This window comes from Lates calcarifer, linkage group LG13, assembly GCF_001640805.2.
Source record: "Lates calcarifer isolate ASB-BC8 linkage group LG13, TLL_Latcal_v3, whole genome shotgun sequence".
Classification (NCBI taxonomy): Eukaryota; Metazoa; Chordata; class Actinopteri; family Centropomidae; genus Lates; species Lates calcarifer.
The window spans coordinates 392,177-418,412 of NC_066845.1; the positions used below are offsets into that span (position 1 = coordinate 392,177).

The 26,236-nt window shown below is 39.8% G+C and overlaps 2 protein-coding genes across 4 annotated transcripts; one reads left to right on the forward strand and one right to left on the reverse strand.

Moving 5' to 3' along the window:
• The first annotated feature begins 678 nt into the window (after positions 1-678).
• On the forward strand, positions 679-18,974 carry ydjc (YdjC chitooligosaccharide deacetylase homolog). 3 transcript variants are annotated; one of them, XM_018699021.2, is made up of 6 exons: positions 679-816; positions 3,394-3,569; positions 5,164-5,323; positions 8,957-9,056; positions 11,501-11,678; positions 14,061-18,974. In XM_018699021.2, the coding sequence occupies exons 2-6, from the start codon at positions 3,406-3,408 to the stop codon at positions 14,389-14,391; spliced, it is 933 nt and encodes a 310-aa protein (XP_018554537.1). In that variant the 5' UTR covers positions 679-816; positions 3,394-3,405; the 3' UTR covers positions 14,392-18,974. The 3 variants fall into 3 exon arrangements, with proteins under 3 accessions (XP_018554537.1, XP_018554457.1, XP_018554615.1); XM_018698941.2 differs by lacking the exon at positions 679-816 and adding an exon at positions 1,451-1,607; XM_018699099.2 differs by lacking the exon at positions 679-816 and adding an exon at positions 1,644-1,774.
• A 1,057-nt stretch (positions 18,975-20,031) lies between these two features.
• On the reverse strand, positions 20,032-25,751 carry LOC108898993 (ubiquitin-conjugating enzyme E2 L3). The gene is made up of 4 exons (XM_018699224.2): positions 25,658-25,751; positions 23,345-23,440; positions 23,076-23,262; positions 20,032-21,623 (listed from the first exon to the last, which is right to left on the reverse strand). The coding sequence occupies exons 1-4, from the start codon at positions 25,682-25,684 to the stop codon at positions 21,469-21,471; spliced, it is 465 nt and encodes a 154-aa protein (XP_018554740.1). The 5' UTR covers positions 25,685-25,751; the 3' UTR covers positions 20,032-21,468.
• Between the last annotated feature and the right edge of the window lie 485 nt (positions 25,752-26,236).

The window sequence follows — 26,236 nt, forward strand, 5'->3', positions numbered from 1 at the left end:
TTCTTTTTCTTTTGTCGCAACATATTGATTTGTGTGAAGACAAACATTCAAAAATGTACAGTGGCGTCAGAGTACTCTTCTTTTAATCTGTGTGGACTATGGTAAAGACGGCGCACTCAGCGCATTGGAGTGAGCGCAAGGCTGCCACTCATGCCTTCTCTAGCCCCCTTACCTGCCCCTCTCTACCACCTGTGACTGTGACACCTGTATGCTCTATTTTTTAGTTTAAAATAGTGTTTATTGTGTTTTATAAAAATTGAGTGTGACTGTGTCTACAACCCACAGATGCTTAGCAAATACCAAGCGACGAGCTCCAGTGTCTTTGTGCCTGTTCGGTCCTACTCTGAGGTGTGCAGCAAACCTGTTGACTTTCAGGAACTGTCCTGTTTGTTGCAGTGACAGCGGCTGTTTGTAACTGCCTCCATCCTCCACGAGGATAATATGAAGCCTGTATCGATATCCATGTGAGATTTGCATTGACTATTTATGGTAAGTTAGGGGAGTGTTGGCAGGATATGAACCTTACCGAAGTACACACATTTCCAAGTTGACTGTGATTTATGAGGAGAAATATGTATGGAGACACGTGTGCACACACTTATATATTCTACAATGCGGATCATCTTTGGTGGACCTTTTTCTGTCTTGTGTTCTTTGATGTCTTTTGGTAAGGATTCTACGCGTGTGTAAATGAGGTCCCTGCGTCCATGACGTGGGAAGCCACACCTGTACAGTCATTCCTGAGCTCAGCGCTCAGTGAGCCCGCTGGATGTGGAAAGGTATGTTCACAAGGAGTATTCGTGGGAAAAAGTGTTGGTAAGTTTGGTAAATGTCAAACATACACTGTACGGCGATAGGGTGGTGGTGATGAAATATGAATGCTTTCTGACACGATTATATGTTTACGTATATTTTACCAGAGATGTCCGAAGTGTCGTCAGGGTTCCGGTCAACAGTTCTACGAAGAGCCCGTATAATGTTATAAAGTTCTGTCTGCATTATTCTAGTAGGAACAAACTAACTCTTTGAGAGTAACATAGGCTTTGTATTTGTCATTGTCAGGATGTAGAGCGTCAACTTTCCGATACCATGTTTTCATAATAAAAGCCCAAGAGCGCAATCAAATTCACTACACAATTGTATGTTTCAATTTTATTAATACGCAAGGCGTTTATTTATTAGAATGTGTTGATAAATATGGTTACTAGGATCAAATTTAATAGCTGTATTATTAATATGATTACCGATGACAAATAACATGTTATCAAATATGTCCATATGTAAGAGTGACTCTTAAACGAAAACAGAGTTTGACGTACGTCGATACAGTTTAGAAATTCTTAATTCTTAGTAATTCTGAACTTGAAAGACCTGCGGACGTCTTATTTTGAAGTTTTTCTTGACAGCAGCTGAGTGCTTCTCATTCCCCACAGGAGACGCCATGTTACAGACGGATATATGATTAGATCCTCCAGCAGAGGGCGTCATATTTTAGTAAAGTTTACTCCAGCCTTCACCGATGCTGCTTGCTAGTCGGAAGTACAGCTTATTTTCATCGTCCCCGTATGGCTTCGGACATACATGGATAAACGTGTGTAATACAATGGGTAAGACTGAGTTCTATTTTAATTCGCAAGACAGGATAGGGTCTTTCTTGTCTGAGCCACCAGGGCGAACCTGTTGGTGATTTTACAGCGGCTCTATCCACGGGGACACAGAAACAGAGAGGAGACGTAGCCGGCTAATAAAGAGAGTGTCGTCTTAAAATGTTCAGGTTTGTTCTGAATTTTAGAGGAGAGCTGATTCAACTCCGTGGTAACTGATGAGACCATGGTTTGTTGAGAGATATTTACAATATTTTGTTACCTATATACAGCATGTGACGTTAATTGACCAAGATAATGTGCAGACCAGCATTACCACACCGTTCCACAAACAGCGGTGTCAGAATCGCCACTTCAATGAAAGGTCTCAATAGTTACTTTTAAAAAAGAATTAAGATAACTATCATTTTGTACAGAGGGCGCATATATTGTAGTCATTATTGTTACATTGCAGTCCACTGATGATGGGCTTTCTGTGACCTTGATGAACTTAATTTTAAGTTGGATATTCGACAGACATTCTCTTCAAATACAGCGCGGTCTTCTTATCAAGTTACACTTTGTGTTTGCAGTAGCAGGACAGTTAGCTCACCTGCCAGTCTCACCAGACCAGTGCTTAGCTGCTGTGGGTGACTTCAGGGACTAATACACCCCTGTACGTTGCGCAATACGTTGTGCAACATTGGCTGTGTCCTCTTCGTGGCCACACATTTTAGGATAGATTGTGAACCCGTGGGTTGCATGCCATATAATCTCAATTGCTATGAAAAATATTCTTAATAGTCAAAATACTGTTACAGAATAATAAATTATGTGCCCTCTTTTTCATCAACTTCCACATCATGTGACCCAGTAGACCCACAGTCTCTTATACAATGTGTGGCTAAATGCCCCAAAGAGGGCACAGCCTTTAATACTGTATATTAGCCCTTTGTATTGTACAATAGTATAATAGAGTAGTAAATTGTAAAGGGCTGTATTAGTCCCGCATCACAGCCTTACATTAAACATCAGCTCTCCTCTGAATCACAGGTCCTAATTATTGGGGTATTATTAATAATTTGTTAATTAATAATGCATCAATAATGAATTATTAATAAGATGCCAAGTGGTTGCTTAATTTTTCAAATTGTATGTTTTCCTTATGTGGTTGCTGAGGTGTTGCTTGGTGGATGGATTTACACCTTACATTAAATTGAACAGAAAATGTACTTTGATACTTTGGTGCCAAGATGTCATTGTTATCCAAAACCTCTGCTTCTCCTCATTCACTCTAAAACACAAGAGTGGCATTTTTAGATCCGGCCACCTGGGTTAAGAGGAGTGAGTGATAACAACCTGAACCAAGTGCCTGCATGCTCAGTCTGGTGCTCAGGTTCTCTGAAGGACCTACCTGCGTGGCCTCTGTCAATCAAATTTTACTTCTGCCAACATTATCTCTTCTGTGAGAAGTGATGTCAAAAGTCTGCTTGTGTGCTACGTTCATGTGCAGTTTGGAAACACATTCAAGACTTGAGAGTCAGATGCTTTTTTCCATTGGCTTTTGAAGCAAGGTTGATTTAAAAGAAAAAAACAGTACTGACTAGCTCCTGGTAAATGCACTACATTTTCATAGTGCTTGTATCCAAAACACTTCCTTTCATTTGCCCATTCACACAAACACTTGATGTTAGCAGTAATCTGGGATTGAATCACTTATTAATTTATTGATCAATGGACAACCTACTCCACCTGCTGAGCCATAGCTGCTCTTATGATGGGTGTTGATCTGTCTTCTATGTGTCCACAGAGACTAGCAATTATGCCACAGCCCAGAATGATGCTGGTGGTGACAGGAGATGATTTCGGCTACTGTCCAAGGAGGAACCAAGGAATTGTGGACTGCTTCCAGGCTGGAGGAATTTCCAATGTGTCACTGCTGGTTAACGCCTCCTTTGCCAAAGAAGCAGCTGATCTGGCTAAAAGGTGGTGTATTATATTGTATTTGTAAAATTCTAACAAATTTAAAATCTGCTTAGAAACATCAAGTGCTAATGGAGTAAAAGGTGGGACTCATTTTTGATGTCTGCTGCAAAATATGTAATTTGCACAGGGGTGACCAAACTTTTGTTAAACCAGTTTAGTGCAGTTCCTTTAATGCCAATAAAATGCTCCAGTCTCTGTAAAAGGATGTGATGGTCAACTGTATCAAAAGCAGCACTGAGATCTAACAAGACAAGTACAGAAACAAGTCTGTTGTCTGATGTGATCAGGAGGGTGTTCGTAACTTTTACAAGTGCTGTCTCTGTGCTGTGATACAGCCTAAATCCTGACTGAAAAACCTCAAATAAACTATTATCCTGTAGAAAGTCGCACAGCTGTTTTCTCCAGGATCTTAGAAAGAAAGAGGAGGTTAGATATTGGTCTGTAGTTGGATAATATGTCTTGATCTAGAGTGGGCTTTTTTAGAAGAGGTTTTTATTACAGCTACTTTATATGACTGCGGCACATAACCTGTTACCAAGGACAGATTTAACATATCTAATACAGGACTGCAAATTAAGGGCAGAGCTTCCTTCAGCAGCCTAGTTGGGATGGGGTCTAAGAGACAGGTTGAAGGTTTAGATGCTGAAATAATTGATGTGAGCTGGGGGAGGTTGATGGGAGAAAAGGAGTCAAGGTTAGGTTTTGCAGTTATAGAGCTGTAACTCTCTGTCAGCCTGGCTACAGTGCTGAAAAGAAACCTGGGGTTGTTCTTATTATCCTCTATTAATGACTAGCAATAAGTGCCTCTTGCATTACAAAGGGCCCTTTTATATTATTATTATTATTATCATTATTATTATTATTATTATTATTATATTATTATAGCAGGATTTTTCCAGTTTGGTGGAACGCCACATTCTTTCGAGCCTACGTGCTGTTTGTTTCAGTGTACAGGTTTGAGAACCATGGAACTGACCACTGAACCATGGAGCTTGCCTCTTTTGCTTTATTGTTTTCATTTTTAGGGGGGCGATGGAGTCTAAAGTTGTACGTAGTGAGTCTGCAACACTGTCTACAAGATGATCAAGCTGGGAGGGAGTAGCTTCTGCTAAATTAAGATGAGGCACTGGACCTAAGTTAGTGGGAATCATTTCCTTTATGATGGAATTTTGCATCTTATACTTGATGTAATTAGTCTGTAGCTTTAGTTGTACTGTTTTACTCATCAAGGATGACCTGATGAACTTACTGTTATATTCCCACTGTAAATACCTTCCTGAAAAGAAGATGGCAAATGGTATCTTCATCAGCACAGGAGATTACACCTAGTTATAAATTCCTGAGAGGGGTCACTGCCTTTTATTGTACCCCAAGTGTTTACTCAGTTGTATAGTAATGTTCTCCGGCAGTTCAATCAGAGGGCCAGAGGCATATCACAAAGTATAAAAAGGAGGTGAAACGTGTGGTCATGGGGCACACCTCTGAACTGCTTAATGCCATGTGGTTCTGTGTGTTGTTTCCTCTCTAGAGATTAAACATTTTGGTGCATGCTACCTTGCCAGTCTTGTTCTTTGACTCTCTCTTTTTGTTTCAGACACAACATCCCCATTGGCCTCCATGCCAACCTGTCAGAGGGCATCCCAGTGTGTCAGAGCCTCCAGCAGGCCTCCACACTGACAAACCACTGTGGCTTCTTCCATGGGAAGATGGGCTTCCGTCAGGCCCTGGAGAGAGGTCAGGTCAGCATGAAACAGGTACAAAGTCATCTAGTCATGTCATTGGCACACATTTATTTAGTTCATTTCTTATTTGCATAACAGCATAAAACAACAAAGAAAATAAACTAGAAAATGCATTTCCTGTGGAAAATGCATGTGAATGCTGAGTGCTGAATGGATCACTGAAACAATGCTGCAAATGACTGAAATCATTGTTGAAATGAAGAAGAAAAACATTGAAGTTGGAAGTCAGTTGGGAATCAAAAGTAATTTCTGAAGCAGTGATTAAAGTGGTGGAAATGAGCAGAGAGAGAGGGTAGATGCAGAAGCTGAGAGTTAAAACCAACAGCTGAACTATTCAGTTGAATAGCAAAATTGCAATAGCAAAGTTGAACATTTTAAAAAGTGTAAAGAGTTGAAGAAAGTTGAATAAGCACAAATGTAAATAGTTTAAGCCTCTTGATGATTGAATGGTTTCTATAGCAGAAAGTATGCAGGATGTGTGTGTGCGTGAGTGAGAGAGTGAGAGTGAGAGTGAGAGTGAGAGAGAGAGAGAGAGAGAGAGAGAGAGAGAGAGTGAGAGAGTGAGAGAGAGAGTGAGAGAGAGAGGTGAGGGACAAACAGTTCAAAGGAGAGGTGTGTGTTAGGGTAAATCACCAATCAAAATGACCAGTGTGTTAATGTGCAGGTGTCAGTTGTGTGTACATGTGTGTGCGTGTATATGTGTGTGTTAAAACAGGTTAAAGTTGATATGTGTGTAGGGGAAGTCCACCAATGAGACTGACCCATGTGTAAATGTGCAGGTCTCAGTTATCATTCCCAGTCACACAATACTGAGAGGTGGCTCAACCCACCTCTGGAATTTGTGTTATTGATTAAAAAACCATAGCTGCTATCAATGAAATGCGGTGACTACCAGCACCAGGAGACTTTACTGAACACAGACATGTGTCATTTGTGTAGATAAAGTGAAAAATGTATGGCAAAAATGTATGGTATGACAGTATGGCAGTTTAAAAACTGGCCTGGTTTGGCTGAACAGACAGAGAGAGCCAGATAATATGGAGATCAATGGAGCAGGTGAGGGCTCCTCTTGGTGATCAGAGGCTGCTACCTCAAAAACCGTGAATCCTATGGCTTAGGGAGTCACACTGTGTGACAGAGCACAAAAATATCTACAATCTGAGGTATAAACTGTGTGTGAGAAGTGATAGGTGTGAGTTGAAGCACAAACATTTCTGAAAAAGTTGAAGGGCTGAATAGAGTGGGTGATGTCAATTGCCAGAAATGAGCGTGAAATATAAACTGCTGTCATTCAAAAACTGTACAAGATATCAACAAGTTGAATGGAAGCTTAAGAGCTGAACTTCTTGAGACCAGTTTAAAGTTTAAATGAAGTTTCTAGGTTAAAGTATGCTGAAGGTTTAAAGAGGCTGAAGTTTTGGAGAATTTGAACATTCCGTCCATTCATTTGAATGAAAAGAATTTTGCAGAAAAAGCTAAATATTACAAAAATTATAAATAGTACAAAAAAGTTGTATACAAGCAGGAATGTCCTGAATGAGCTGAACATTTTGATACCTAAATGGTCTTAATAGCACAAAGTATGTGGCACTATGTGCTGAGAGCATTCACACTATTGTGTAGTAAAATAGCAAAATTGCTTAAAGCACAATATATTCATAACAATATCTATTATTATTACCATAACTGTTATCATTGCTTTTCTCAGGAGGGGTTTTTGATATTTGTCTGGGTCAGGGCTTGAACACCAGACCTTGGGTTGGTAGGCATCCGAGTTACCGATCTCGCCACTGAAGTCCACAGTGCAAAGCCTGGCAGTAAAAGCAATTGTAGTGATAGTACAATTGCAAAATTGTTGTAAATAGCAAAATAACATAAAAGCATAAACAGTTGAAATTATTATTAGTCTGAATGCTTCAAGCATTCAGACTAATAAAGATTTGAAGAGCAATAGTGCGACCGTAGGATTCATATTTGTTTGCCGTAGCAGCCTCTGATCATCAAGAGGAGCCCTCACCTGCTCTATTCATCTCCATATTATCTGGCTCGCTCTCTCTGTTCATAAAACACCCAAACCAGGCCAGTTTTTAAACTGCCATACTGTGGTCGGTATTCACTTTATCTACACAATAATAATAATAGAGATCATTATGAATATTTTACACTTTTTGCAATTTTGCTATTTATGCAAGTTTGCAATTTTACTACCACTACAATCAATTTTACCACCACGCAGTATCCTGTAGTCTAAAGTGATATTTATTATTTTTCATGTGTAAGAAATGTGTAAAAATGTGTTTTCTTAACTGATGGAATTGTTATAATTGTTTTAATCATTGTGTTCTATATTTATGTTTTGGATTTTATTACTTTCATTATTTAATTATATATATTATAAATAAAGTTACCATTAGTTGAACTGTTGTAAACCCACATATCTGATAAATATTCATAAAATATACTGAAAGAATATTATAGTTAGCTTTTTGGCCCCATGGCAGAGAGAACTAATTATCAGAAAACTACAGTATGGAGGAGGAAAGCCTCCAAGAATGAATGCTATCTGTATGCCAGCGTGATAGTGAACCTGATCAGCTGATCAGTTCGTTAAACCTGTGTTAAGATGTGTGAGTTTGCAGAATGTCTAACACATATTTGTCTTAACTCTGGATGCTTGCTGAAGCACAGATGGCAGCCACTGACTATAAGAGTGAAAACCAAGCACAGTCCAAAAGTCATTTATACTGTAGAGGTATAACTGCAAACGAGCCCAAGCTTTATTTGCCTGGTTCACAATAGATCATTACAATTACATTACATACAAGTTTGGTTGTAATTATTATGTTACTAAATTCACATGAAAAAGATGAAATTGTACACAGAGATCAAACCAATTGAGTGTACTAATGGACTTTTTATAATATTACAGTGCTGTAAATAATAATGAAATAATGATGTAAAATGCAGTCAAGTTCAAGTGTGTGTGTGTGTGTGTGTGTGTGTGTGTGTGTGTGTGCGCACGCGCTTTTATGTCAATATGAGGGTAGACTAAATAACAGTAACACCTCTTAGACTGCATTAGTATTAGCAGTCTAAAAAAACAAGTGTGCTCTAGAATAGATTACCACCAGATGAGCACAGTGCACCTGTGTATGCACTGAGAGAAAATGGAAAATGCTGTTAAAAAAAAACAAAAAACCCTGTAAAAATCTTCACAGACACAAAGTCAGCAGAGCCACTCTACCATCCCTCTACACACACGTTTTTTTATTTAGCCACAGAAAGATCAGGTTATCAGTCCATTAATAGGTGGACAAACTGCCTAGAGTCTGATAAGTTGCCTTTATGCATCTGATGTCAGCCCTATGTACTTCATAGTATTTTGATCTATAACTACATTAGAGCCACTAATAGTGCAGTCTTGTTTATGTTGCAAAAATTTGCATGACACCAGAATTGCCAAGATTACTGGTGCGTTGCATGTTTTACTGAAGTTATAGCCATGGACAGTGTTTTGGTGACACACTGTTAGCTAACAGACCACAAGCTCATTTTGCAAAGTAGATTAATATGCACCTACCGAGGGAAGAAGAGAAGTCATATCTCTATTACGGTTATTTACAGGTGTATTTTTTTCCTTCGTAGGTGGATCTGGAGTTGAGGGCCCAGGTCAGGCATTTCAGGGAACTGACAGGTCATCTGCCCTACCACATGGATGGACATCAGCATGTCCATGTACTGCCAGGTAATGAAAAGTATCTTAGGAATCAAACTGTAATTTTTAGTGTGCACTGATACCCACACATCTCTCTACACTACACATCTGCACATCTCTGGTTTGAGGATTCCTGAAACTGCTACTGGGATTTTCACACGCAACAGTCTCTAGAGCAGGGGTGGGCAAACTACGGCCCGCCGACCACATCTGGCCCATTAGTCTTTTAAATCCAGCCCGCCGAAGATTGGTACAGAATTGCCCAAATCAAATCATATCATAATTATGACTGCATTCATTTGACCTTGTCCTGTAATGCCTGGCATTCCACCAGGTGGCGCATTAGGCGCAGTGATACATTGACTTGATTTTGCGGAGCCCGGGCTACTCTGTTATTACTCTGCTACTGCTCTGAACCCATCTGCAACAATGAGTGGCCAGAGAAAAGAAAAGTCGACAGTGAGTGCCGAGCGTTTAATAAGGAATGGACAACTAAATACTTTTTCACTGAAGTCCGGTCAAAGGCTGTATGTCTTATTTGCCAAGAACCCGTTGCGGTTTTAAAGGAATACAACATCAGCCGTCAATTTTCCACCACGGCTACTGCTCAGAGGTTGGCAGCTAGTTTGCAGGCTCACAGCTTGACCACGTCGTGGAGGCCAGTTGTAAAACTCGTTAACTTTATTCGAGCGAGGGGTCTTCAGCATCGTCAGTTTATTAAGTTTCTTGAAGAAACTGATGCTGATCTCCAGGACTTGCTTTACCACTCCAATGTCCGCTGGTTAGGTTCGGGGAAAGTATGTCAACAAGTGTGGGAGCTCAAACAGGAGATTACCTCATTTTTGGAACTACTTGAGAAAGCTGATGATTTTCCTGAGCTGAGTGACACAGATTGGCTTTGTGATTTAGCTTTTGCTGTAGACATACTGACACACATGAATGAGCTGCACGTGAAGCTACATGGGAAAGACCAGTTTGTGCATGAAATGTACACAAACATCAGAGCCTTCAAAACTAAGCTAGCTTTATTTTCAAAGCAACTGTCAAACAAGTCATTCGCTCATTTCCCCACACTGGCTATGCTGAAAGGGGCCCCTTGATATGTGAAAAAATACAGGAAATCACTGGCAAAAAAGGGTAATCAACAACACTGTTTCCACTAAAAGTGAATATAAGTATTAACACTGTAATGCCTTTTTTATGTTTATGTTTGATATGTATGCATCTGAGCCTGACCCTGAGCCAAAAAGTTTGCCCACCCCTGATCTAGAGTGTTCTCTAACTCATTCATTCACTGATGCACACACATCAGGAGCGATTTGGGTTTGGATACTTGGGCAACTTTGCAGACTGGAGGAGCCGGGGATCGAACCACCAACTTTCTGGTTGGTGGGCAACTGCTCTACCTCCTGAGCCACAGCCTCCCCCTTGAAAGACTCCAGTACCTCAGATAACCACTCTTTACAACTGAGCAGAGCAGAAAAGCATCTCAGAATGAATAGCACATCTAACCTTGAGGTGGACGGGCTAGAACAGCACAAGACCGTGTCAGCTTCCACTCCTGACACAACTACTTTTTTTAATCATTATGTTATATGCATTACTACAAAACTCCCAAAAAGCCCATGAAATTAGAAATAGCAGTCCAACATTATTCATCATGCATCAACATGAATTGTGATTGTTTATTCCAGATGAGGATGAGCACACAACAGTCATTATGATTAAACGTCCTTGACTATATATATAACCTTCATGAAGGAGGATGTGTTGCAGAACTTTTGTATTAAGCTGCTTAGTTCTAGCTAGGACCGCCTAATAAACAAACTGCTGAGTATATATAGTATATATTGTCTTGTCCTTTTTATTATTATGATGTTGTGTGGAGTCCAGACAGCTCCTAGTGGAGTAGGTTGGGTTACTCTGTGACATCAGTGATGGTGTCAACATGGCAAAGGAGCGCAAAAAAGGCTGCTATTTACATACATCTGTTTCCTGTTACAGTTCACAGCAAGCTACTGTTCTGTCTATATGACTAAAAACTATTAGTTGATCATCAAAATGGTTCATTTTATTCTTCATTGATTGACAAATTGTTTCACCTGTATGAAATGCATCATCTACAGTCTCTTTTGTCTTGAATATGTAAAATGCTGGATGATTTTCTTGAGCTAAATGTGAGTAAGACAGAGGTCCTTATTGTGCATCTGAGTGGTCCCCCAATAGTTTAGCCAGTGCTCATGGCCCACTGTCTTCAAATGTCTGTACACATGCCAGGAATCTAGGAATCATTTTTGACTGTGACAAATAACAACAAATACATTCTGTCAGCAGTAGCTCCTTCCACATTGCCACTACTATCTTTTGGAGATTTGGAGAGGTCTTGCACACTTTCATTACTTCATATCTTGATTATTCCAACTCTCTATATGTGGGAGTCTATCATTCCTTAGTTGTTTTGCTGTGTATTGCAGAGGTGCGTGAGGTGTTTGCACAGGTCCTGTCAGATCTCAGGATTCCATACACTCGTGTTCCAGTAGAGCCAGGTTTACACAGCTGCCCGTGGCTGCCAGCACACCTCCAAAGATTCTACACACAGGTGGAGAGGGACGCACTGGACTCCATCCCTGTGTTCACACGCTATGGAATCAGGTCTGTTTGGGTGTCTATGTAGACTGAAAAAAAAAAAAGTAAAAACACTGATTGATACTGTTATTCTATTCCTGGGTCCAGCCACAACAGTAAAACCACCTGCCTAATATTGTATAGGTCCCTCTTTGTACCATCAGTATAGCTCAGACCCGTCAGGCCATGGACATGGGATCTCGGGGGGTGTCCTGTGGTGTCTGACACTGGCAGCAGATCCTTTGAGTCCTGTGGGGTGTGGGGAGGGGCCTCTGTGGATCTGGCTTGTTCTGGTGACAGTTTAGAGGCCAAGTCAACACCTTAGACCCTTTGCTGTGCCGTTTTTGACAGTTTGTGACACTTAGCTGGGTGATATGTGTCAAATGCCACTTTTTAGCACTACTCACCTCTACTAGACTCTACTCAGTTTCATTTTCCATTACAATTGAGAGGTGGGTGGGGTTGTCATAGCAAGGCAGCCCAAAACTCCCGTGACGTCATTTGTATGGGCTGTGGCTGTGGCTGTCGCTGTTGCCATGTTTGAAAAATAGCGGGTTTGATTTTTGTGAAGGAGTCGCTCTCATGACTTATCCAGTGACGTCACTCCCTGGCCAATCAGTGGCCTGCAGTCTCTTGATGTCACTCAGCTCGCTTGGGACCCCAGCCAAGTAGATACTAAAAAAGTACCTGGTACCAGGTGCTACCACCTAATGGAAAACCCTAAAAACCAAGTAGAGTCGAGTCAGGTAGAGTCGAGTAGGCGCTAGTGGAAAAGCACCTAAAGTAACATCCAAATGAATACCAAGACCCAAGATTGCTGAGCAGAACAATGCATCACATTGTGCATGTTCAGTGTTATTCCCTTCACCTGTCGGTGGTTTTAATTTTGTGGCTGGTCAATGTATAGACAATGTATTTGCACAACAAACATGCATATGCAGCTCTCAGCACATAAAGTGCTATTTATGAAAGACAGAAAGCACAGGGAGAATGTGCACACCTGTACAATATGTTTTTTCTAGGGACAGCATGAAGTATGATAAAGCAGACATGAAAAATAGTGTAATCTCATTGCAACAATGTGGCAATTAACACACATTTATTGAAATTGCTTATGTGTGCTTCTAATTTTATCACAGTCTTTATTTACATTATGGACATAATTGGCCATGTTTATGTTCCTTTAATTTGATTATTGTGAAATGCTCACTTACATTACAGTCTATGTCACTATGAGTGTTATCAGCTGAATATTTGATTACCTATTGATTACCAACATTTGTTGATGATGATTTAATGTCTTTGCTGATGGTGATTTACAGCTAGGTCTAATACATTAATGATAAACCAGGCCCATAAATATCCACACCCACGCCATGTGTAATGGTTGTGTGTAAGCACAGCTGCTCTGGCCTTGTTAGATGACTTCACTGATACAACATAGACAGCTTGTGAAATTGTGCCTCTGCTTTGCTGGGTTTTTTCTTTATTTGTTTGTATATAGACTGGTGGAACAGGCAGGAACACATTTGAGTAAAGATTTGTCTTCATCTATTAATGGTTAACTGTGGCAGTGAAAATGAGGCTGCCACACTTGGACAAAGACTGTGATTTCTTCACACATCTTTAATATTGAGATGAAAATAATGGGTATGCATAGTTGTGCTTCTTTGTACACACAGTGGTGAATCTACATAGAGTGTTATACATCTACAAGTGTAAATGTGAAAAGATTCAGCAATTCAGTAATTCTGAAATTGTGTTTAAAAATCCACTGCACTTGTAAATTGCATTGTGGGATTAAAGTGTCCGTCAGTATCACTCAAAAATCCAACAAATTTGATGTGCATACTTTATATAGTTTTCTGATATGAACACACTGCATGCATCAAAATCTGCTTAAAATTGCAGCATATAGTGTGGCTTTGAGACAGAGCCACAGACACTGCAGTCTCGTGAACATATGTGGCACAGTGCAAAGACATAAATATCTACATCTAATTAGATTAGATCAGATGAAGTCACTTTATTAATCCCCAGAGGAGAAACAGGTTTGGTCACCCTGCACAGAGGATACAAAAGATGTATGTCACTTACAAGTTTCCTAGCTGAAGGCACGAAGTGTGGAGCACCCGTGCATGTTTACCTATTACTAAACACACACACACAGCAAACAGAGGGTAACCTTCAAGCATTGTCTGAAAGTACTGCTTTTTCCTTTTTTGAGAGGTTAATTGTGATGTGAAAGTTAGGTGAACCGGATCTAAAAATCTTTGTCACATTGGTATGTGTTTTACTAAATGTTCGTCTATGGTAGTGCTTGTGCTGTAGTGAGTGAATGGATTTGTTCCTTTGTGGTCTATGGCTGATAAACATCAATCAGGGTCTAAACCTTCTCCATGTCCACAGGTGGCCAGATGTGTACCTGGGACTGACAACCATGGGCCAGAACATGTCCGTCCCCAGCCTGCAGAGGGCCCTCAGCCATGCTTTGGCTGCAGGGCCTTCAGGCACTACCTCTAGCAGTGCATCAGGCTCTAATCAACCTGTGGTCACAGCAGAGCTCATGGTCCACCCAGGTTACCCCAGCCACCCCCAGGAAGGAGGCTGTGGAGAGGGTCCTGATGATTTCTCCCAGTCCTCTGACAGACAGCATGAGCTGAACGTGCTCAGAGACCCGTCCCTGCTGGCCCTGTACAGCCAGGAGAGAGTGCAGCTCTGTGCCTTCAAAGACCTCTGACTACTCTTTCTGTCCAAAAATGACAAACATGTAAAACTGTAGAGAGCAAATGTGAAACCCAGTTTCCCAGGTTCTTTTCAAGTGGTAAAAAAAAACATAATTCAAAGTCTAATTGGCATTTGTATTAGCACAGTTTGCTATAAACCTGCCCCTATATTTATGATGAATAGTATGTGATGTAGTGACTCCATGTGTCTAAAAGGTGAATGTTTAGCAACAAAACACTTTAATAATGTTATTCATTCAATCTTTCAGTTCTTAGCAGCCTTCAGTGAACAGCCCAGGGCAGTCAAAGGTAAAAGGTCACCTCTCTCTTGAGGCCAGACAAGGCTGTAATATATACATGTTCAGACAACATGTATCTTGTCTTTCTTGGAGACAGTTCTTAACATGTAGAAAGATGTTCACTGCCACACTGGTAAAATGTTATGAAAGCTGTTTTTTTGAATGCTTTGAATCATGAAGGATTTAGACCCAGCAACATATTTAACTTCAGAAATGAAGGAACCTTCAGTGAGAGGGTGTACTGAGTTAGACTAGACATGAAGTAGCAGAAGGCCTCTCAGCCTCTTCATATTTACTGACTAAATGTGACTGTGGAGCACAGAAACACTACCAAAAAACAAACAAAAAATAACAACAAATGTTTTCCTTGGTAGTGTGTGGGGAAGTAAAGAGCTGTTTGTTAAAGTTGATGCATTTAAGGCAAAGTGTATTTTTTATGTAAGCCACACTAAGTGCAGTTGTACAGTACTCTGATACAGATCAATGTATTACACCACCCACATGCCCTTCATTGCACATATTTATTACAACCGTAATTTTGTCAATTATCATACACTGTACTAGTAGTGTGTACAAGTTACTAGCTGAGATCTAGAAACACAGTAGCATCACTACAAAGTTATCCAACCAGTCAACAGACATGAGCAGTCATGTGACGGGGCAGGCTGGAAACAAACCAGGAGGTGAAACAAACTTATTTAGCTTATTTAACCTAATCTATCAGTTTCTAAACCCACTCCCTGCTTCAGCTTTCACCTGCTGTACTTACTGTAGTACTGCACATGCTGTTTTCTTGTGCAGCAACTGCTCTTTTTAATAAGTTTGATCTCTGTAGTGATGTTTTTTCCATTTCCAGATCTCAGCTTAAAATTGTTATTATCACTAAAAAATAAACTACAAAAATAAGACACAAATTGTAATAAACCATTCTTTTACCACACAGCAATTTAGAGTCAGGTGGTACTAGCACAGCATCATAGAAGAAGTCACTGTATATAGTAACATAGTGGAGGGATGGGGTAATGGGATCCCAGAAGTGTGTGTCTGCCTCAGGGACCTTTACCAGGAAAATCAAGCCATGTAGTCTCTGTGGTTTTAATGTAAGAGGGTGGAGGTTTGATTTCCACTGATCTCAGGTCTGTATAACACATATAGCACTCAACATCTCATCACCTCCCAAATGTGCGTCTGTAAGTGAAAACTATTTTAATATTCACATGAAAATCATCTGTAACAGTACAGTATATTTGTAATATTTGTAACCAGTGTCTAGGTCTTTAAAATTTTATATTTTTGATTAAATTTCTGTTGAAAATTTTTTATTCGCTGCTATATTTGAATTCAAGGTTCAATAACTGAGGAGCTTGCAAATCTGATGGTGTGAGCTAATAAATAATGTAAATATAATGTCTGATGTTTCTCTCTCTGTAATCTGAAAGCAGCATTTTATTGAAAATCTACTTTGACAGTATTTCCTAACATTTAAAAGTCCAGTGCAATGCATATCTTCTTTAATGCCCATGAGGGCCTTACTTTGTATTTGAATGTGATTTGTATATGACTCAGAGTGGGAAAACTCTGAAATGCTCGCAAAATGTGTGTGAGCCATACTGTTGTTATGGAATGTATTTGCATTGACCAATCATTTGTGTACCTGCTAAAAGTTTTTTTATCCTCAGAAGGGCAGATTATGACGATCTTTCCTACAACTTGACTGGTTTTCTGGAGGCAGTAATTCCAGTTTCTCATGTCGTAGACCATAACTGTCTGCTGGCATCCTGTTGTGCCATCCAAGTTCTGCTCAGGTGTTTGCAATCAGATAAGATGTGTTGCTGTCATTCAAACTGTAAAGACATTTGTGTGTTTCACCTCACGTGATAAGGGCTGATAATTGACATTTATTTGAAACACTGTAAGGTTAAAAGTGCAGTCACAGTGCATTCAGAAAGTATTCAGACCCACGTTTTTCATATTTTGTTATGTTGCAGCCTTTTACTCACATCATTCAAATTAATTTTTTCTCTCATCAATCTACAATCAATATCCCATAAAGCCAAAAAACAATTTCAGAAACTGTTGCAAATTGCAAAAAAAAGGGAAAACTGAAATGTCACATTGACAAGTATTCTAGGATTCTGGGATTGGCTCTAGCCTTCTGCGACCCTAAAAGGATAAGTAGTATAGATAATGGATGGATGGATAAGCATTCCCATCCCATTTCTTTTAATTGTCTGAGATGTTTCTACACCGTGACTTGAGTCCACTTGTGATAAATTAATCTGATTGAACATGATTTGAAAAGGCACACCTGTCTATAAGGTGTCATGACTGACAATACATATCAGAGCTAAAACCAAGCCACGAGAACGAAGGAACTGCCTGCAGAGCTCAGAGACAGGGCTTTGGGGAGCCATAGATCTGGGGAAGGCTACAAAAAAAAATCTGCTGCACTGAAGGTTCCAAGAGCACAGTGGCCTCCATAATTGTTAAATGGAAGAAGTTCAGAACAACCAGGATTCTTGCTGGTATAACGTTACTTCATAATAAATGTAGAATTTATTCAGAAAATCCACTGTTAAGAGGGCACCACTTAACAATTTTTGGAAATAATTATTTGAATATAAATTTTAATATTAATATTAATACCCAAAGGGATCCTTGTTCACTACTCCAAGGAACAAACCGAATGCAATGACTAGGACTAAGTCCAGATGATTATATTAACTACCTGCTATTACATAAGAAAAAAAAAAGATTAATGATTTCAAAAAAAAAAAGGTAAAGATGATCAACTAATAAGGTCTGTTCTTCTTTGGCTTCCCCAGAAGAACAGACCATGATCAGGGTGGTGAATTTGAAAATCAACCATTGGAGCCAGATATGTTGTTAAAATTAACCTGAGACTAATTGTAATTCACTGTTTGAACACTGGGTGTCACTGTAATACTATCTTGTGTGCTTTAGGTCTGGAAGGTTACTGTTTACATCAGTGTTTTTTGTCTTGTCCTCTTTATCCTTCTTCCACTACTGTTCCCTTGTTTCCCGGGCGAGTCTTGTCTTGTATTACACTTCTTTTCATGCTTGAAAAGCCCTTTTCGTCTTAGACCTGAATATAAATGGGGTTGAATTTTCTTGCATCTTAAGTCATTGAGGCAAGACATTACTTCTTGCATAGCTGTTGGTGCATATATGTAAAACAAAAAAAAAAAATTAACTGTCTAAAGGAGATCAAATAAATTGGATGCCCTTTGGGAGATACAACATATATGTAGATAACAGATCTGAAGTTCTTAGAGTAAAAATGTACTACTTCTTTAAACCAATAAGGACAAAGTTCTGTTGTCACAGAGGTGGTTCCCAGTCTGCGCAGCCTATGACAAGCCTTTTAAACATTTAACCACTATTTAATGCAGATGTCTATAATTCAGTTCACTTTAGCCAATTGTATGTATTGGCCTTTGAATTTTAGACATCCACAGTGTCATTCTTACTGTCTGGCTGTTTATGCCTATAGCAGCATAACTACCGAGATGGTTTGATGGTTCAAGGCAAGCCTGACTCTTAAGTGTAGGGAGGGAGTCTGCCTCTTGGACCCAAACTGGAAAAAGGTTTCACAATGGAGGAGCTTAACAGCTTAAGGCTCTGCCCAATATTCTACACTTGGAGACTCTAGGAAGCCACCAGTAAGCCTGCATTCTGGAATCACAGTTTTGTAGTAGGGTACTTAAATTATATTCTGGATTTCACAGGGAGCCAATGCAAAGAAGCTAACACATGAGTAAATATGATCCTTTTTTCTAGTTCATTTCAGTACTTGTGCTGCAGCAGTTGTGTTCAGCTGGACAGTCTGTAGAGACTTGCTGGGGCAGCCTGATAAGGAATTGCAATAGTTCAAGCCACATTTTAATGTTACAGTCCAAGTGGTGGTAATTAATAAACTTCTGGGAACATAGCTGACTGCTTGAGGCTCTCAGATTACAGAGATGTTGACAATGACTGCAGATTTCTGAGTTTTATGTCCATCCAAAACCAAGCAGTACAAACAATATGTATCCAAAATGTGAAATACAAACTAACAATCACCAGCTGGATTGAATTTCAATTAATAACTACAAAAAATATTAAAATAATAGTTTAATAGTTTTTTTTTGTTTGTTTGTTTTGAATGTGAAATGACTGAAGGGGTATGAATACTTTCCTTTTTCAAGCATGGCACAAGAGTCACTGAAAGTACAACAGCAGTGTTTTTAGGTTGTTCTTTTACCGTATTACTACAATAAATAACTTCACTGCTAACATTTCCCAGTGTGCTGTCACGTTAGATTTTCTTTTCTAGTCAATAATGAATAATAATAATATGAATCTCACAGGGCTTATAAACAAGTAATTTTACTTTTAATAATCAGAGTACGCTTTACTGATAATACTTCTGGACTATCACTTAAGTTACATTTTCAATACAGGGCTTTTACTTTGTAATGGAATATTTTCACATTACTAATTTTACTTCAGGATCTAGATGCTTTTTTTCACCACCGTAAAAATGTAGACATCAGTAATAACTTATCCTGTAGCTACTGTGGGGTGGATGCATGCTTTTGTATTTTTAATTTAATCAAACAAATCCGCACCATAAACTACTGGAAAAGACTTATCTAGATAGCTTAGCGTACATTTCCACAGCCAAAACCCAAAATTGGGCTTTTAAAATCAGCCCACGTTTCAGATTTAACAGGATTCTGAATTATAGTTATTGTATTTCCACGTCACATACATGGAAAATGTGGTAAATGGAGTTCAACTCAACTGGCCACCCACCACAGATCCGGTTCTGTCTGAGATTTTGATAAAAGGGTTTTTCTTGACTGCTTATGGTGGGAATTGTTGGTGCTCTTTCTCTGTAATGTTCTACGGTCACAGTCTTAGTCTGTGAGGTGCCTTGAGATGGTGTATATAATGATTTGGGGTCACCTAAATAAAAGTGAATTGAATTGAAAATCTTAATATTCACTGAACCTCTGGGACAATGGGAGATGGGAAAGTTCATTCCTTACCTTGAAGCTGACAAAAAGTCTAAACTCAAGATCCTCTACTTTTTCAAAGGCTATCACTTGTGTTTCACAATGTCTTATACTGCAGACGATAGAGATGCTGTTAAGAGCTCCAGAAAAAAGAAGTTGGCCATGAAATTAGTTTTTTTTTTTTGTGAAACTACATTTGCAATGTTTGTTATTAAATTGCATCATTTAGTTCACTACGTTAATTTCTAAATCACGCTGATGGGTTTGTGTTAGTTCTGCTTTTGTCTAGTTATCATAAACCAAACATGTGCCACATCCACTTGACAACCAGGTAGACAGTGAGGCCAAATGGTTAGCCATCTTTATTATGAAACGATATTGGGACCAGATCAAACAGCTGTTACACGGTGGATTTTTGGCCACTGCAGTCCCTTCCCATGTCCTGATACATCCCCGGACAGCCAGCCCTCTCCCAGCTGCCTTCAAGGTGCTTGTTTCTAGGACCGCCTCCAGGAACTGAACTCCATTCCAGCTGGGTGCATCCTTCTCCAGCATCTCCTTCCCCCCTCCCAATGACTTAGGTCCCTTTCAGCTGGACAGCTGACAATCAATCTGATGCTGGAATACGTCTCAGTGTGGTAAAGGGCTCTGTTTATAATGTGATAGATGGTTATACTGGGGTGCCCAATAGTGGGAGAGGAGACATGTCTGGAAGATTCAAATGAACTAACTTAACAGGTTCTTCCCACATTGCCACCACTTTAATGTATCAAGTGCCAATCAAAAGTTAGTTAATAAAGGAAAAGACAGTCAGAGTAGCCATTTGTGATGCAGTAAACAGTTTTAACAACATGGTCTTAAAAGTGCAACTGATCTGTGTTGCAAAACCCATCACAGTATATCTGAGAAAATGGGTGGATAGTATTAATTCATTTGCCTTTAAAGGTGTGCTAATACTACCTGCATGCACACTCAAATAATTTTCTAACAACAATTTTAACAATTTGATCCATGTATGGCCTGTCATTGTATGTTTCTGCTCAGTGGGTTACAAACTGTGGGGAAGGAGAAGTGAGAGGGATTGTTCCACAGAGTACAGTGCAAGTCTAGAAGCAGTGGAGGTAAGGGAAACCTGTCAGTCAGCACGTGCCTCCAGGTCCTAGCTACAGCTTCTCTTTTTTTCAGTCATGTTTGTTTTTTAGCTGAAAAGATTATGGATGATAGGTCAAAAGAAAAAAGTCATCGACCACTTTTCCCGCTCTGCAAAACAATAAAATACATCAGAACAAATCATGTCTAAGTGAGATCTATTTAACACAACAGTTGTTTATATAGAGGAAAAGCCAACAGAAAATTAACACATTACTCTGAGTATTTCCATCTAATTCTTCATCTGAACATCATGTTCCCTTAGCATTTCTTTTTCCATTTTCACTTTAAGAAAGGAGTAGAAAGTTAGAAATGGTCTAGATATTTATGGCCAAGGAGAAGGAGGAGGAGAAGGAGGAAGAGGAGGGCGAGGAAGCTGTCTGATCCACAGAATCCTGGATGAGGAGGGCGGCTTAGGGTGCCGCTGCCTTGCTTCAGCTGGGCAGCTCCTGGGCTGCAAGGAGGACCGGTGTGGGGGAGGAGGAGAAAGAAGAGTGAGCGAGGAAGGTGCTGAGGTGTGGGGGGAGAGCAGAGAGGCGAGTGACAGAACGGTATTTGGTCGGGCAGGTGAGATAAGAGAGGGGGAGACAGACAGAGAGAGGGCTACACGCTCATCAGGTGATCAGTCCATTGGCCGCTTTTCACCATGTTTCTTTGTAAACTCTTCAGCATTCTTCAAGAATTTTTTACGGTCCTTTGAGTATTCTTCTGCTAGGTCTGCCCTCAGGGGATGCTCCGGCTGGGGGTCATTAACCAGCGCAATGAGGGACTGAATTACTGCAAAACACACAATGCAAAAGAAATCACGTTAGATATGAACAATGCTTTTCCTAACATGCCTACAGCCTCTAGTATGCACTGGTAGAAAGTGCACTGGTGGTACATAAGACTGCAAAGGTGGAGTTAACAAAAGGAACATATCAGTTTCTAGCAATCTACATTACTGACCACCATCTACCAATGAATGCAAGTGGCTGTAATTTAAAGTAGTCTGGTAGGGTTCAGTTCATTTAAGTACACTATTCAAACTCAGCAGAGATACACTACATTACAATTTAACATGTTTGTGCATGTTTCTTATAAGTTCCTACATTATTGTTTGAATTGTGAGCTTCAACATTCAGCAGCTTAATGGCACTACATTCATAAGGTATGGCATTTGGAAAGTCAACAGAGCAAATAATTATTAAACATGATTGTTGACTGTCAGTATAGGAGCCTTATACTGGTAAGCAAAGGGTAGTTAGCTAAGAAGTAAGTCTGCAAAGATGTGATACTTTCACAAGTAAATGGCATACAGTGAATATCATGAGGAGGAGATGATTCCACTTTCTACATAACAACTGTTTTAGTCATCAGTCTGAGCCAGAGTACTGACCTTATGTGGCTTGTTTGTTTCATTTCTGGTTGTGTCTTTCAATGTCTAGCTATAGTAAACTAAAGTCAGAGTCTCCGTCCTAATGTTCACAGTACAATATAATGTCTCAAAGCTGAGAACACATGCCCAATTCACGAGGAGGTCATAACCACCCTGACACCACCTATAGTTAAATAAATTACCTACGGTGTTAACTAGTTTACAACCAGCTCATTGTGTATTGCAGCAGCAGCCTGATGTCTTTATGGTGAAAAACTGCAATAATGCTTCAGCTGTCAGTTTTCATTAGATTATAAAACTGGTCAGCAATTTAATGAAATTCTGGTGCAAGGTGAACATAAGCAGCAGATATAATGAAACACGACACAATGAAACACATCTCCACTTCCGGTGCAGCCTGGAAGTTAAAAGACAAAACAGAGTCGGGGCTCTTCATTGTAGCTGAAATGCATAATGTCAATACAGAGGAGGAAAGGGTTCTGAGGTGAGCAGGGAGAGACAGGGAAAGAGCATAAAAATACTGCTGCAACTTCACCAGCCTCTGGGACCAACAAGTAGCTGCTAGTGGAGTGCCAAACTATGCAATCCAGTGTTCTGCAGCCCTGCATGGGAGCTGCTGTTGGGCAAGATCACAAGTCACAATTTTGTCCAATTTTATCTTGTTTTTTATAGTAGCATACTTCCTGTTATAGCTACCTAACAGTGTGTTTATATTATTTTTCTTGTAAAATTAAAAATATAATCAAACAATTTCTACCTCTGTGTAGACACATGAACACCTAATAATGTGAGATCTTTAGCTGATAGCATCAGTTCACTACAGAGGCCCTCTGTAACACTAACACACCCACCTTGGTCAGTTTTGGTGGCAGGTTTCCAGTTCTCTGCACTGATCACAGGCAAGCACACCTGTCCCTTCTCATCGATGTTAGGGTGATAGATCTTTGTCTTGAATGTGATCTTGGGAGGCTTGAAAGGATATTCGGTGGGGAAAATGATTTCGATCCTGAACGCACCTTTATCATAAGGTGGGTTGTCCTGAAAGTGAGAGATGGAGATCAGTCAAGGAGACTGTAGGCCCACAGATATCAGATCAGCCCAAAATGGAATGGAGACTTACAGGAACAATGAGCCCTTGCCATGACAATAGGTTTGATTCCTCAACTTGAATGTTTCTGAAGTTCTTCATTCCAGACCTGCGAATCTCTTCAAGTTCCTGAGAGAAGAAGCACACAATGTATACCACAGAAGTAAAAAATGTCAAGACAGGGGATCCATATCCTAAGCAGGTTACAGACAGAATGGAAACATAAAAGCAGTTGTAGGTGAGATAACTTAAGAAATGTACTTTAGTGTAAGATCTGCTATTTATTTCCATTTAGGAAATGAGGAAATATTCTACTTTTCACTCCACATCATCAGTGCTGGGTATAGAGAACCACTTTAACATTAGAACCAGTTTGGAATCTGTTCAAAGGTCTCACTGCACCATCCCAGACATGTATGTATCAACACACATGGATAGTGTTATTGTTCAACAATGTGGCTAAAAGGAAGGTGACCACCTCAAGAGATCCCTGGTTCTCAATTACTAACAGTACTCCAATTAATACTAAATTAAACTAGGCCAACTTTTCCACAAAATGCGGTGTAATTTACAGCTGTATATGGTGGTCTACAGCTGCATATAAATATTTTTCTGTCAAATACCGTGCCCACAAATCAGAGCAAAAACAACTGAGACAGATAAGCAAAATCAAAATGTATACAATACCCCAAATCAAATTTCATTCATCAAACTACTGTAGTTGGTTACTTATGTGTACATATATATGGTTGGTGAAAAATCAATATTGACGTTTACGGAGTGAAAGGATTTGGTGGGATGATACTGTGATGATATGCTAATGTTATTTAGCAAAATTGCCCATTCAACTTCCCAATATTCTGACATACTGGTCTAATTAACTCCAATATAGCAAAGGTACAAGCCTGATCTTCAATCACTGTCATCTGCTGAGCTGGGTCTTGTATATCCTGACAGGATCTCATCTATTATGATCAATATGGTTATTAGGCAACGGTCTAAAAAATAGCCTCATTTTGTTCTGGGAAACACTGCTGTAAACCAAGGCAATATTGTGCTCAAGCCTCAGTCTTTTTTCAGGCTGATTTCCTTGATCTGTTCTGCCAATGACTGAAAACGAGTTGTGTGTGTTGTCAGGTTCAAAGTAGCTGCTGTACAAAGTCTTGTCTGGAAAATGGAATACTGTGTGTTATGATCACTATGGCACACATTAAGTATATGAGTCTTTACCACGGTAATTTGCACTATTTCTGCAGTGTTGACTTAGTAAATGATTTATGAATACATTTTTTTATAGCTTGAAGTCTTAAACTGTACACTTATACTGTCTCATGCTGTCGCATAATGGAGCATTTGATACTTTGCCTTGAAACATAAATAGAGAAATTTTGCTTTTACTTGCTCTTTAAAGTCCTGAGTAATGACCTCTACATTATCTGTGTTGGAATTATCTTAAAGTAATCATGCAAAATGAAACGAGATCTAGATAATACAATTAACACAACAACGGTGACGTTTCTGCCGGCTTTTGCTTTCGCATAAATTTGTCCTCATTCTCTGAATGGCAGCTTTTGACTCAAGTGATCAATCACAGATTCAAACACTGAAAATATGAGCTAACTATGTAACTAACTGGTCTGCTCATTCGTCTGCGATAAAGGAGCACTGGAATAGAGGTACACAACCTAAAGTTGATTACATGCAAACGGCTACGTTAACATAGACCTTGAGTAATGTGGCATCACCACTCTTAAAACGACACAAAACATTTGCTGGGAGTCGCTTTAGCGTAGAGCGGTGACAAATGTTTGCTATGGATTTACACTAAGTTCGTGTTGAGCCATGCCCAGATAAAGGACCCCAAGAGCGAGTCACTGTGTGTTTGGCTGATGCTCACTGGTTAGCTAGCTGAAACGCAGTTGAGATCTGAGGCTAGCAAGCTAGCTGATTAGCAAACGTCTTGCGTGTTGGAAACTCGCTAACGGTCTTGTGTTGGGCACATCTAAACTCGCTCCCTCGGTCATACAACCCGTAGCTGCCTGAAAGACAGTGTTGGATGGTAAACGGAACAGGAGTTCGCTGGTTGTGTCCGCAGGGCTGACTCTAGGACTCTCCGGCCTAATTTGCCGGTGCTTTTCTGCTTGACGTTAATACTGGGTCGCCTGGGTGGAGAGTAGTGACCTATCGTTTTTATCAAGTTTACAGCTAAAAATCGGCATTAAAGGTCTCTTCACACAACAGCATTATCTTATATACGTTAAGGTGAAGAGCAAACGCGCCAGCTAGCCGCCAATGCATCTTTACACATTACAAATTGTATGAAAATAACGGGATCGGGGGATTTACCTTGGCCAGCCTCCTGCTCGCCGCCATCTTGAAACTACTGTGTGTTCCCAGAATACACAGCGCGGCGAATATGGGTCTGGTTGTGGGCTAAGGGTCGGTCCTAATCGCTAATTATCTATCGCCTAGCAACCCCAGTCAGGAGGAAAAGCTGGCCATTAATTTTGTTGTTTTAGAAACCTACGCTTCAGGCTAAAGGTGTTGCATAAAGTAGGCCAGATGTTTGTGGTTGAACACTAAGGTATTATCTTTATATATAGTCTATGTGTATTGACTGTAATGGACATGTACCTACTTGCCTTTAAGTAAGAAAGAAAAGGAGAAAAGAAAAAGCATAGGCTGCTAAATAATTTTTTTTCATAGGAAATATTGATCTGATTTAGGTTCTTTCTGTTAATTGCACTTCACATGAGGTTGAAAATGAAATGATACTGAATATGAAAGATTCCTCTATGTAGATGATACAATTTTTTTTTAAACAGAGCCAGATATGTCAGCACCACAGTTACCTAATACCAGGGGCTGTGGCTCAGGAGGTAGAGCGGGTCACCCACTAATCGGAAGGTTCGATCCCCGGCTCCT